This window comes from Aspergillus nidulans, chromosome II, assembly GCF_000011425.1.
Source record: "Aspergillus nidulans FGSC A4 chromosome II".
NCBI lineage: Eukaryota > Fungi > Ascomycota > Eurotiomycetes > Eurotiales > Aspergillaceae > Aspergillus > Aspergillus nidulans.
In genome coordinates this window covers 2,429,115-2,441,236 of record NC_066258.1, presented here as the reverse complement: position 1 = coordinate 2,441,236, position 12,122 = coordinate 2,429,115, and the positions used below count along the sequence as shown (strand labels likewise).

Here is a 12,122-nt window from a genome sequence, read left to right as displayed (position 1 = left end):
AGCGCGGTCGCCTGAGCTGTAGTCACCACGCAGGTTACTGAGATCACGTGCACTGCATTGCATCGTACCCAAAGCCAACTCTCCCTATTGTGTCACCTTGCAATGCGCTCGTCACTTTAGCTAAAGGTATATTTCAAGACAATCTGTCGGCATGGCAAGAGCACAAAAGCAATAGTTGCTCAGACCCACAAGAATATGTTGTGGCGTGTATCTGCGCTGTCGAATCCCATGTCAGTTTCAGGCAAAACAGAACAGCTTCCGGATTTGAGTACAATCTGCTGCACTGCAAAATGGGCAGTGCTGTTTAATTCTGATGGACGGTTGTGTCTCAGCAGTTGATTACCCTTTTTGTTCAGGAGAAGAGGCAAGCACCTTACTGCCTGGTCTTTTGTCCGTAACATGAATGCATACCGCGCGGTGTATAGGCATCTGGCGTGCCTATCGGGCTTGTAAACTCCGAGATATGCATTCGTTTTTTAGGAATACTTGGGTACATAAGCTATGTGACTTTGTAGGCGACGCAAGCTGTCCTGACATATTATAGATAGTTCCCGTGATAGCGACGGTGACTGCCGTCAGAAAGAGACATGTAATACTGGCACCACAGCACTGTTAGCACCGCACTATACATGTGCCCGACAATATGCCTGGATCGAGTCAAGTCGCCGGATCAGTCGAAACTAGAGAGTCAGCATGACGATACGATCTCGCCCTGTCGTTTGGCAGGGTCTGCCTGATCTTAACGATATAGGTTGACTACAAGCTCCCACTACCAAATCTTCATGCCTTGCAAGTATTGAAACGATGATTTATGTCTCGTTCTGGTAGTAACATTGATTTAGAAGCCTTATGATTAGAGCACGTAGAAGATGTACAGTCTGTCGACCTGAACAAGAATTGAAAGGCACCTAGTTAACGTTCTCCGGTATAATGCTAAAACTATTCACGTGTATTCCCTTTCCACTTGGCCTTTGTATCAGCCCTGTCCTTGTTTCCGGCAGCGAAGGCAGCCCATTTATGTCTGGGCTTGTCCAAGAGGGTCAGTTAGTATCATGGCTAGGCTAGTCCTCGAGTTCCGCTGCCATTGCAGTTTGATTGATGACACGCATCCAGCAAAATCAACCCTTGCACACTAAAGTCACGGGGTCGAACGTGCACATACCACAGTCAAATAAAAAAAAAATAGGCCTAGATTTGAAAGAAAAGATTGAACGGAGACCAAAAAACTTGACCAGTGCCGGGCTCGATCCGGCGACCTTATCGGTGTTAACGATACGTGATAACCAACTACACCAACCAGCCAGTAGATTCTTACTCTCGTGGGTGATGGATATACCAATGGAGCGGGGTTGGATGAAAAGGACGCAAAACTAGACTTGGTAACGGTGGGGAATTAGGGCACGTGTAGTGGGGCTCAAACCGATCTGGCCAATAGGACTCATGGAAGTGCACGAGACAACGGATGGCCCACATCTACACCACCACGTGCAAATTATCGGCAGACTTTGGGAGCATCCCTAAGGACTCGCAAGGAGATGCCTTCATACCAACAAGCAACAAAAAATGACTAGTGCCGGGCTCGATCCGGCGACCTCCTCGGTGTGAACGAGACGTGATAACCAACTACACTAACCAGCCAATCATGTGGTATGTTCTTATAAATCAGAACCTATGAGAATAATCTCCGCTGCGCAAAACCCCATTCGCGGTTACTGTGCGGGTAACGAACCATAAGACCTTCAGACTCGGTATAAGTTGAGGTCTGTGAGAGCCTTCCCTGGGTCGAGAAGCCAGCCAATCACAACACACAATATCAACCCCGGCGCAAAAAAAAGAAAAAAAAAAGAAAACTGACCAGTGCCGGGCTCGATCCGGCGACCTTATCGGTGTTAACGATACGTGATAACCAACTACACCAACCGGCCAATTGCTGAAAGCAGTATTCAAGATTTGCCAACTTGTTAATTAGTTACGCGGCGGGCTACCCGAACACGAACAAATGTTAACAGCATAACAAACAAATGTAACAGCATAACGAACAAATGTAACAGCATAATTCACTATTGAAGACAAGACACTGCTAGAAACAGCTCTAATTGTTATTCTCGGTTGATTACATTGTCTCTAGAGCTGCTCTAGTAATATGACTCTAGTATAGTGTTTGATTCCAGTGGTTTTTACGGCATGATTTGTATATATAAATGTCTATATATATATTTTCATTTCGCAAGGCCGGATATGAAGATCTTCGTACCAAATCCATACATGATGGCCCTGAAGTGCGGCAGATAGATCGCGAAGCAGACTTGAAACCTGCAAGCGTATCGGCCAAGGGAAAGAAGAAAAATTGTCGAGGCTGAGAGCATAACGTCTCTGCTGCAATATCAAGAAAAGTGGACATCATCTTCTCAGGGCTAGACGACACAGCGTCGAGGACTGCCGGGTATATATGCCTCGTTTGCGACAAAAAACACCAGGGAGTACGATTAAGCTAACAAAGACGGTGGCATTAGCGGCCGACCAGATGACACGTTGACTGGATGTGAAGGGACAGACTGGCTTTGACATATTGATAATTCGGTAGGGATTTGTAGGATGAGGCGGGTAAACTGGAATCCCAAGTTGACCAGTTCATGACAAGCAACGTCAGCAAGAATAGCCGCACTCGAGGTCCATGATAATACGACATACCCGGCGAATTTCCCGGGAGACTCTGGATAGCAACATAGATACTCCTGAGACTCAAAGATGCATAAGCCGCCCTAATATCCGGCTGTTTTCTCAAAACGCCTTTGACTGCTCCATTTGTCGCCACTCAAGGATAGCAAGACGCGGCCAAAAGTAAGTAGTCCGTTAAGCAAGTAGAGTCAACCGGGCTAGTTCACTGGCGCACAAGGTAATCTCTTCGATGGGAAACTTCCCCCGTTTACTATACTATAGTCTCAATCGTAGATGCAGAAACACCTTCCGTGCATGACGCATGCGCATGAATTAGCATCCCTTTTCTATTTTCATAAAGATTGCCCTCGCAATAGTCTTAGAAGCTCCCAAACGCAACACCGCAACTGTGCAGAAACCAAATGTTCATATATACTTCGGCTGTGCTCGCATATGGCTTCGAACCATACCGGAACGCCTTGCTCGTGAGCTTTTTCTATATATGGGTCAACCAGCGCCCGAATCACGCCGGAATGTAAAGTAGTCTGGCTAGCCTAAGACGAGCGACGGCGGGCAAAATATGATACCAGGCTTGGTCCACTGAGGATGTCGTCTGATCAGATCGAGATACCGATGGTGGCAGCCGTGCATGTACTCCTCCTTGACCGGGCAAACTTCTCCCTGAATTCTAGCGACCAAGGGTCTGTAACTCCGGCTGAGGAAATAGATATGCCCGGCAGGGACCTGCATTATTACCCTCACAGTTAGCATGGATCCATGTCTATGAGAGCTGTTGACCGGCCAAGCTCTAGTTTACCATACACCGCCGCCGCCAACCTTCTGCGCCCACCAGGAAGGCGCTGGTTCCAACCTCGCTGGTAATCGACTTCCGAAAGTGAGGACCAGTCATCGACTCCGAGAAAATCTCGGCAAGACCATGTGGACTGGGGCATCCTTAGGATATAGGCCGCGAAATGGGAGCTGGCAAATGCTATTGCAATCGCGTCGACCATGCACTTTGCGTAGCCCGATTGGCGGTTGTCATGGCAGGGGTTGGTCCTGTCATCATTGTGGTAGCTGCACATATGAGGCTTGATATTCTAGCACATGGTCAGTTTGGGTTTCGAGTGGGTTGGACATGCAGAGCAGGTGGTTCCAGGCAGCCAACCGACGAGGCCATCCGTTATACAATACAGTATCTGGGACGGTCGTCCGACGTAAACTGGTCTCCGGAATTTTGGAAAGTGCGGCGTATCTCGGCCTAAAGAGACCCTTTGTCTCCTGCCCCACTCGTTGGAGTGGTTCACCTTTGGTATATCAAATTTTAGCTAGCCGAGCAAGCATCATGGTTTAGTCCTCTTGAAAATCAGGCAATTTCACTTACCTAAGGTTACTTAGCAGGTGTCTTCCGAACAATGCATTGCGGATTTAGAGGGAAAACCCCAGAAACTAAAGATGATTGAAATTAGAGGTGGTGCGCAAGCTAGAACTGGTATTATGTTACTCAAATGACTAGAGAATGAGTTGAGTAACATAGCAGTGTAAGCATACTCCCGTGCGGCTAACTTTCGATTCTCTTAGACCACAAATAGCCTTGCTTGCATAGTCAAACTTGAAGCCTAGTTTTCACAATTGGCCGGTTGGTGTAGTTGGTTATCACGTATCGTTAACACCGATAAGGTCGCCGGATCGAGCCCGGCACTGGTCATTTTTTTTTAACCCTATATTTTAAGATTTTGCTTCGGCCTAGTGATGTCTGGCCATGGTTTCATGCTGAATATCTTACGAGGCCAATGGTCACCAATGAAATAAAGTGAAAGCCCGAATTCCATGGCAGCTATGCAAACTGTCGCAGCTTACGCAGTTCCTTATCCCGCTCTCGACATTCTTGCTGACCAGAAACGTCAAGCGTCAAGCCATAGGAATCATCACTTGTTAGTGGACTATAACCCATAAGCATATGCCGCATTTCCGGCGTATCAGTAACCATGCAATTTGTACCCCTGTAGGCGAAATTATAACTGGCCTGGAGCCTCGTACGACTGGTACTCTGAATTCTTTTAATCAAGTGGATTGAAGATCTTTTATGGCGAAAACCTCGAGAGATGGTTTACAGCCTCTTGCTTTCTAACTCGAAACTGGTATCGCCATATGGTCGCGTTATTGAAATTATCCTGGATAACATGTATAGCTGCCTAGCAACCAAAGCCAAGAAGTGACCGGATGTCGAGCTCGAGTGCATCGTCGAAAGCATATTGACTGTCACTCCGCCGGTCATCGTGCTGATATTGACGATTGGCTATGCTTCGGTCCCACGGCATTGCAGAGGGATGCGCCTTGTCAAAAGATCATGGTCTGGGTGAACAACCACAGATTCTATGGCGTCAGGAAAAAAGACAACATAGTGGCGCAGATCAAGGAACATTTCGTGAATTTATTGCTTGATTTATAGGCAGCTGTGCCGCGTGCTTATACGTACTGCTGTGGGCACCGAACGAAGAACTTTCGACAGACCCTGGCTACACAATTTCTGGAATAAGGAGATTGTGATTGAGTCACTCTGGCCTGTTTGTTTGTGAATGCTCTCTGTTCAGCCAATAATGTGAGGCGTCTATACCGTACTTGCCGCTCTATCGCCACAGTTAGATATCGGCGCATAGTTATCGTCATGCCATAGCCACATTGACGCATATACATATAGTAACAAGTATCCTTACCGTGAAGATACGTCCCATAGTGTTCTATACTGACCTCTGCACTCTCCATGTTAGTTTCAGACGGCTCTTCAACGTACAGTGAGATCACTGCCCCGTAGCCACAATACCTCACTGAGAGATATGTCCTTCATTCTTCTTGCAGGAGTATGAGTTACCATAAAGAGTCGTCCGGGTCTATGGGTGCTCAAATATGAAACTTCCAAGTATCTCGCACTAGTTCGCATTCTATTGGTGAATACTGAGCATCAAGCGCAGGTATCGGAATGGGCTTGCTTTACGCAACCCGTCACTTATAGGGCTGGAACCGCTGCACACTGTGCCCCAACGGTGGCCTCCCTTGAAGCTATACCAGCGTCCTGCTTTTGGGAGCGAGTATGAAGTATGTCTTGCTTAGCCACATACTTTTTGTATATAGACTAGCGTACTCTCGCGGTTTGTGGTCTACAAGATTCCAGCAAAGACCGTCCACAATTACTATATAGGCCATCACCAGCACAACACCTCCATCTCGCTTCCACCCTGAGCGAATATTTTCCTGTCAATAGTATCCTGTCCTAGTTTAGATGACTTCTGTGTTGTCAGCAACCATATCTTGCGCATTCTCACCAGCTGCATCAGCTTCCTAGACTTGTTCTTCTGAGTAATACTATCACTAGCACTTCCAGAAAGATCTATTACGCCATAAGCAGGCTGTGAAATTTCTAGTAGATGCGGCAGGCAGTTAAAAATCCCACAGAGAATGTGTTCTATTGGGTGCGTTCCCTGCATCGGAGACATAGTCGGAGACTTCCCATCTATTTTAGTGCGGCCTGAACCCTCTTCCACACCCAGTTTTCATCATCATCATCGTCATCATCATCACTACCGTCTCCCTAGAATAACATCTGCCTCGTCTCCTCACTCTCACTTAACCCCATATTAGGCACTATGGCCTCAGCAAGAATCTACGACGTCCTCATCATTGGCGCCGGACCAGCAGGTCTCTCGACGGCCCTCGGGCTTGCCCGTCAGACGTATTCCGCGATTGTCTTTAACTCCAATCAATATCGTAACGCCTTTGCTGATCGGATGCACAACATCCTGACCTGGGACCACAAACCCCCCAGCGATTTTCGTGCCGCTGCCCGAGACAACATCGAGTCTCGATATAGCACCATCCATTTCATGAACGCAACAATCACATCGGCCGCGGCGAAAGAAGACGGGACGTTTGAGGTGGTGGATGAGCAGGAGAATAAATACCAGGGAAGGAAGCTCGCCCTTGCCACGGGCGTCACCGACGTCTTGCCGGATATCAAGGGGTTCAGCGAGTTGTGGGGGAAGAACATATTCCACTGTCTATTCTGCCATGGATTTGAAGAGCGCGGTGCCGAGTCTGCTGGGGTTCTGGGAGGCGGCTTCATCACCGAGCCTGCCATGATACTTCATATGGCACGGATGGTATCGCCTCTTGCCAAAAAGGTCACTGTCTACTGTGACGGAAATGAAGAGCTTGCTGCGCAGCTGCAGAAAGAGTTCAAGGGCAAGCCATTGGAGATCGAATCGAGAAAGATCACTGCTTTAGAGAAGCAAGGCGAGAGCGTCACTGTGCGGTTCGACAGCGGTCAGAGTCAGCAGGAGGGCTTTCTGGTGAGCACCATCATAGTTACCACTCACCTGACATGATAAAGGCGTACTAACGATGGATCCTGCTAGGTTTCTGCCCCTCGCGTCCGGATCAACGGCCCGTTTCACGAACAGCTGGGCCTGAATGTCGACCCGATGGGATTTATCAAGACAAACGCGCCATTCAACGAGACAAATGTGCCAGGCTGTTTCGCTGTTGGCGATTGCGGATCGCTGATGAAGTCGGTGCCTCAAGCACTCGCGACAGGCTCCTTTGCGGCAGCAGGTTTAGTTGCGCAGCTCGGTGCCGAAGGCGAGCTGTGATTGCCATCGCGTTCAAAGGGGGAATTGTAGATCAAACGTCCTGGGATTCCATAGCTATAGTTAATTTTACTCGTAAATAACCATTAATTGAGTATACTTGCGTACCTTCTTAGTACCTTCTCAGTACCTTTCCGTATGAGCATATTCGCTGCGATTCAGTCCAGATATCGCTTAGTGGGCTTGTTCGTTTGCTGCTGTAATCCATTCCGATATAGAAACCATATAGCCAACTGAAGTTGTTGAGTTTAGACTCGATCCTGCCTCGAACAGTAGTTAAGGGTAGTTATACGCAAAAATCCATTAGCAAAGCATGTCGTAGTATTTTAGGTGACTATCGTGCTGTTTAATGGAATATAGGACCCTAAAGTGGTGAGATGTTGCTTATTAGATAACTACGCTACATCGGTATTTATACCTTGTTACCTGAGATATAGGATTATTTGCCTCCTAAATGATTTGTTACAAGGACAAACTGGTACTAAGCATCTGGCTTCTGTCCGGTAGCAAGAAAGTACACAAAGCGACCTACCCTCTAGTTTGATATCAAGAATGTCTCTGTGAGAGGATGATCCCGGATACGGCTATTGTTTTCTATCGGGCTTCCAGTCGTAGACTGTTGCATCCTGTCTGCCAAGTCTAATGGCAAAGTATGGGTTAATAATACGAGTAAAAAAAAAGAAGAATAAAAACGTAGTTCCGACTACTATCCCATGCAGGCTGTCTATTATTAGGAATACCAGATATACCGAGTACAGGCCAAAGACCCCAGGCTCAGGGAATAATTTGACAATTCAAAAGGGAACGCTGGCAACCTAGCCTATCAAGAGAAGTCTAGTCCTAAAGAGTTCCCCTACTGACCTTCCAGAGCCAGTGTGCGGCAGGAGTGAGTCAAGTTCCATAGAGTTCAACATCGCTCTTGCGCACCCGATGTGGCCTAGATTGTAGCTTCACCACGCCGCCCTTTTCCTGTCATGGAGATTTCCTGATCGAGCGTGCAAGAGCGATACCCGTAGCCCACCCTAGGATTTTCCAATTTGATGTCGCGGGCGCCATGCAAAACCAGCGGTCAACTCTGGTCCACGTAGGCAGTGGATCCCTTAGCGTCTAGGTACTGATTCGGCAGCGGACTCGCTTACGGTTTATGTGAATGGGCTCAGCAAGGAGGGCAGGGCCGGCGGGGCGGTTGCTGAGATCAAATGCCAGTCTTTCACCAGAACTATTGTAAAGGAGACAAAAATACAAGACGCAGGTTCAGTATAAACGACTACGCAGAAAGCCGCCTGTTCGCATTCACTATATATCAAATATGCCTGAGATCGTCTTCATTACTGGAAATCCTCACAAAGTCTTGGAGGTGAAATCCGTCCTGGGCGATAGTGTGTGTATCAGACCGGTGGCTCTAGAGATGCGCGAAATCCAGGGTACTTCAGAAGAGATCGTGCGAGACAAATGCCGTACCGCTGCTGAGATTGTACGCTCTGCTACAGGATTTCTCCTTTCAAGAGTAATTGCAGTGACACTTAACTCTTGTGTGAACAGATCGGCGGGCCCGTCCTCGTGGAAGACTCGGCTCTGGAGATGCATGCCCTGAATAGACTGCAAGGGCCATATGTGTTCGTCCCCTAACGCTGCTCAAATCCGCTGGAAACAGCTAGAAATCATTAAAAACCAGTACAGAGCAATCCCCAGCTCTCACTAATCATGGAGGCCACTGAAACAGGAAGGCTTTCGTGGGTGCAACCGGCAATCTCGGTCTGTGCCGTCTGCTAGAACCGTACGAGAATAAAGCCGCCGAAGCAGTGTGTATGCTCGGCTACTCCGCTGGCCCTGGATCTGAGCCAGTACTATTGCAAGGAAGGCTCTTGGTATGCTGCGCTTGACATCTGTGTTGCTGTAATTTTCACGATGGCGTATGCTGACTTGGAGACGTCTCAGGGTCAGATAGTGTCCGCAAAGGGTATCTCATCGTTTGGTAAGACAAGCCGTAATGAATCGGGAGATCAGGAATAACCAAACATATAACTATGACAGGGTGGGAGTCAATATTCGAGTTCGAAAGTGAGACTCTGGCAGAGATGGATGTCCAGAAGAAGGTCGGTGACTGAGCATGCATCATCGCGATCCCACGTGTGCTCGGCTGACCAGGCCGATACAGAATCGGTTGTCACATTGGTTCAGAGATCTATCGAAGTTCAGGGAATGGGTTCAAGCTGGAGGTTCGGGTTCGTATTCATGTTCGGGTTCGTCTTGACCATCTCTTGAATCAGTCGGTGTATCAAGAACCTACACGGATTGGGGCAGGGAGAATGTACGCACAAATCTCATCTATCAGGCTCACATCTCGATGGGAACGCACTCTGCCACTGCTACTCCAGTTGTCCGACATCGTCAATGGACAACCACTCGATCAATTAGCTGGCTGTTGAATGCTGAAAGCTTGAGCGTGCCTCCACCGTCGTCTATGGGCTGCGTAACCCCCACAATCTTTCGCCATAGCACGCCGGCCTACGGGAATATCGTGCCGGCAATGGTCTGCATCGCATTAGGTCCGCCGGAATCGAGCGAGAGCTCCAGCACTTGGGTGTTGCAGTCAATTTGTTGTTAGAGCAGGTGGAAGACTACGAGGGCGATACCGGAAGCAGCTTTGAGGTGATGAGGCGGATCTCTAGGGCCGTTAGCGATGCTATAGCAAGCAAGAGCTTCCCACTGGTACTGTCGGGGAACTGCATAGCCAGCGCAGCGGTGGCCTGCGGGCTGCAGATACAAAATCTGGCGCTCATTTACTTTGACGCGCATGATTATCTCGATTCACCAGACGTCAAATGGGTCTGTCTATGCTGCGCGGCGAAAGCTGGAAGACTTTGATGCGAAGTGTCCCTGGGTTCAGGCCGTGTGACTACAGCCGCTTCCTATATTACGGTCTGCGAGACCAGTCAAGCATACAGAGATAACGTATCATCGACGCTGGCATGCACAGTATCTAGGGGGGATACCAAGAAATAAGTCGACTTTGCGGCGGAGCTGAAGACACGTCTGGACGAAAGGTCTTACAGTCCGGCCCTGGTTCAATTGAGCCTTGACGTCCTGGACATTTCGTACGGGAAAGTCAGTGACTACCCGCCTCCCGGTGGCCTATTCGAGTCCAACTTGATTTCCTGCATGGAAATTGTTCCTCAAATGGTCACACCAGGGTCGCTAGCCGTGTGTTCTTTCGATCCGGATGCAGGTGATGGTGATAGAATGGCTCAGATCGGTACTCGCGCTATCTTAACTTGCGTCAAAGCTCTTTTAAGCGAAGGAGAGTTGTCCAAGAATCTGAAGGTATAGTATGCAGCCACGCCGCCGGGACTGCAGACAGGATTGCCTGAGCCTACAATGACAATGGCATGGAATACCTCTTCTCTTCATCCCAACGGCCTTGTCTGTTTGTCTCTTACATATAATCTACATGAACCATCATTATAGTATTTTACGGCCTTGCATTATGTGTTTCATCGTGAGCGGGTCCTATTGGATGTCAGTTTGTACAGTACGCTAGCTCTATTTTATGTACGTCTCTTTCTTTGTAACCTTATATAGGAATGATATAGCGATATAAATCGCATGTGGCCAGTCAAGCTTAACAAAGACCTATGTATTGGCCCAAATGAAATCCCAATGAAATGTTCTATAGCCGTAGGAGGTATCTGCAGCCGAGCTTCCGCTGCAGTAATAGACTCCTGACCACTATCATTGATGGGCCACAATACACTAAACCAATAGTTTACTGACATCAGGGTTAGATCAGCCCAACGGCCGCAGAGAAGAACCGTGGATATCTGTTGAACTATATAAGCTCTGACTTACCGCGACATCCACGCAGAACTACTTCGTCATTGCTCCCCCATGAGTATCATACGATATCAACCTTAGCCTCACTCTGCCATCACTCTGCCCGATATGATGAGTCCAAATTCAGGATGAACGACCAAGACATGCCTTCCTACCTTTCAAACAAAACCCGATAGGACCAGCAACGTCAGCGTCCAGGCCAAGGCTCCGGCGCAAGAAACATCAGCAGCACCGGGGCGAACAACATGCAGTACAGTAACATACAAACGAGAATATGCCGGCCAGTATGAGCAATATGCAAGGCACCACCAATATGCCTGGTAGTGGGGGTCACCCTCATATATGCCAGAGTATGTCTGGCCAGGAGAGGGAATGCTGGTTACGAACCCGATGTTGAAGGGTGTCAATCTGAACACCGAGGGCGACATGGCGAGGGAGGAGGGCAAAGATGCGGATATGGGGGATGCGAGGCGAGAACTGATTTACAACTGGGAAAGCCTACATATAAGTAACAAAGGGACACATGGAGACTTGACAGATTCGTAGTAGAATTTAGACTCATCCAGAATCCTCTTTTGGCAATTGTAGGTTAATCTCGAAGATTTGATAATGGATAAGAAGCCTAGTGTAAGCCATGATATTTAATAGTAGACGTAAAAGGTATTGAGACATCAATGCGGGTATTTGACAGCTATATTAAAAACTAGTGTTGAGAGAGAAAACATGGGCACGAAAACCAACCGGGCCTGTTCTGGCTTCAGTCTTTGGGACGAATATTCCAGCCATGGTCATCGCCGCCCACATTCACTTGTAGGGCTAGAATCGAGGTCTATTTCAGGTGTGATCTAATCCGCAATTCTAGACTCCTTGACATCACCCTTACCTCCTATTTTCAGAGATTGTGGAGGTATAAGATGGAGCCCGTCATCCCCTTCAAGCATGAAGGTAGTCACACCCCAATATAACCAAAGGGTCCTCACGGTCTCA

The 12,122-nt window shown here is 48.2% G+C and overlaps 5 protein-coding genes across 5 annotated transcripts, besides 1 other annotated feature; 4 read left to right on the top strand and 1 right to left on the bottom strand.

Moving 5' to 3' along the window:
• Window positions 1–12,122: part of a sequence feature (contig 1.65 1..278071(-1)) that runs on past the window's edge.
• Window positions 3,004–4,118, bottom strand: ANIA_10500 (uncharacterized protein). The gene is made up of 3 exons (XM_050611360.1): window positions 4,043–4,118; window positions 3,481–3,965; window positions 3,004–3,402 (listed from the first exon to the last, which is right to left on the bottom strand). The coding sequence occupies exons 2-3, from the start codon at window positions 3,741–3,743 to the stop codon at window positions 3,276–3,278; spliced, it is 390 nt and encodes a 129-aa protein (XP_050467395.1). The 5' UTR covers window positions 3,744–3,965; window positions 4,043–4,118; the 3' UTR covers window positions 3,004–3,275.
• gliT (thioredoxin reductase gliT) lies at window positions 6,232–7,304 on the top strand (the record flags this gene model as incomplete). Its single annotated transcript, XM_656475.2, has 2 exons — window positions 6,232–7,004; window positions 7,071–7,304. Exons 1-2 carry the CDS (start codon window positions 6,303–6,305, stop codon window positions 7,302–7,304), a joined length of 936 nt encoding a protein of 311 aa, XP_661567.1. The 5' UTR covers window positions 6,232–6,302.
• On the top strand, window positions 8,611–9,555 carry ANIA_03964 (non-canonical purine NTP pyrophosphatase; the record flags this gene model as incomplete). Its single annotated transcript, XM_656476.2, has 6 exons — window positions 8,611–8,775; window positions 8,844–8,917; window positions 9,025–9,169; window positions 9,231–9,276; window positions 9,336–9,397; window positions 9,460–9,555. 6 exons carry the CDS (start codon window positions 8,611–8,613, stop codon window positions 9,553–9,555), a joined length of 588 nt encoding a protein of 195 aa, XP_661568.2.
• Window positions 9,766–10,883, top strand: ANIA_03965 (uncharacterized protein; the record flags this gene model as incomplete). Its single annotated transcript, XM_050611359.1, has 4 exons — window positions 9,766–9,774; window positions 9,801–10,130; window positions 10,332–10,625; window positions 10,770–10,883. The coding sequence occupies 4 exons, from the start codon at window positions 9,766–9,768 to the stop codon at window positions 10,881–10,883; spliced, it is 747 nt and encodes a 248-aa protein (XP_050467394.1).
• On the top strand, window positions 11,449–11,681 carry ANIA_11421 (uncharacterized protein; the record flags this gene model as incomplete). The annotated part of the gene is made up of 2 exons (XM_050611358.1): window positions 11,449–11,455; window positions 11,500–11,681. 2 exons carry the CDS (start codon window positions 11,449–11,451, stop codon window positions 11,679–11,681), a joined length of 189 nt encoding a protein of 62 aa, XP_050467393.1.

Excerpts from the sequence above, each read along its gene's own strand:
- ANIA_10500 (XM_050611360.1), bottom strand. The coding sequence starts at position 3,743 with ATGTGCAGCTACCACAATGATGACAGGACCAACCCCTGCCATGACAAC. Across the intron at positions 3,403-3,480 it reads AGAAGGTTGGCGGCGGCGGT|GTCCCTGCCGGGCATATCTA; the intron begins GTATGGTAAACT and ends GTAATAATGCAG.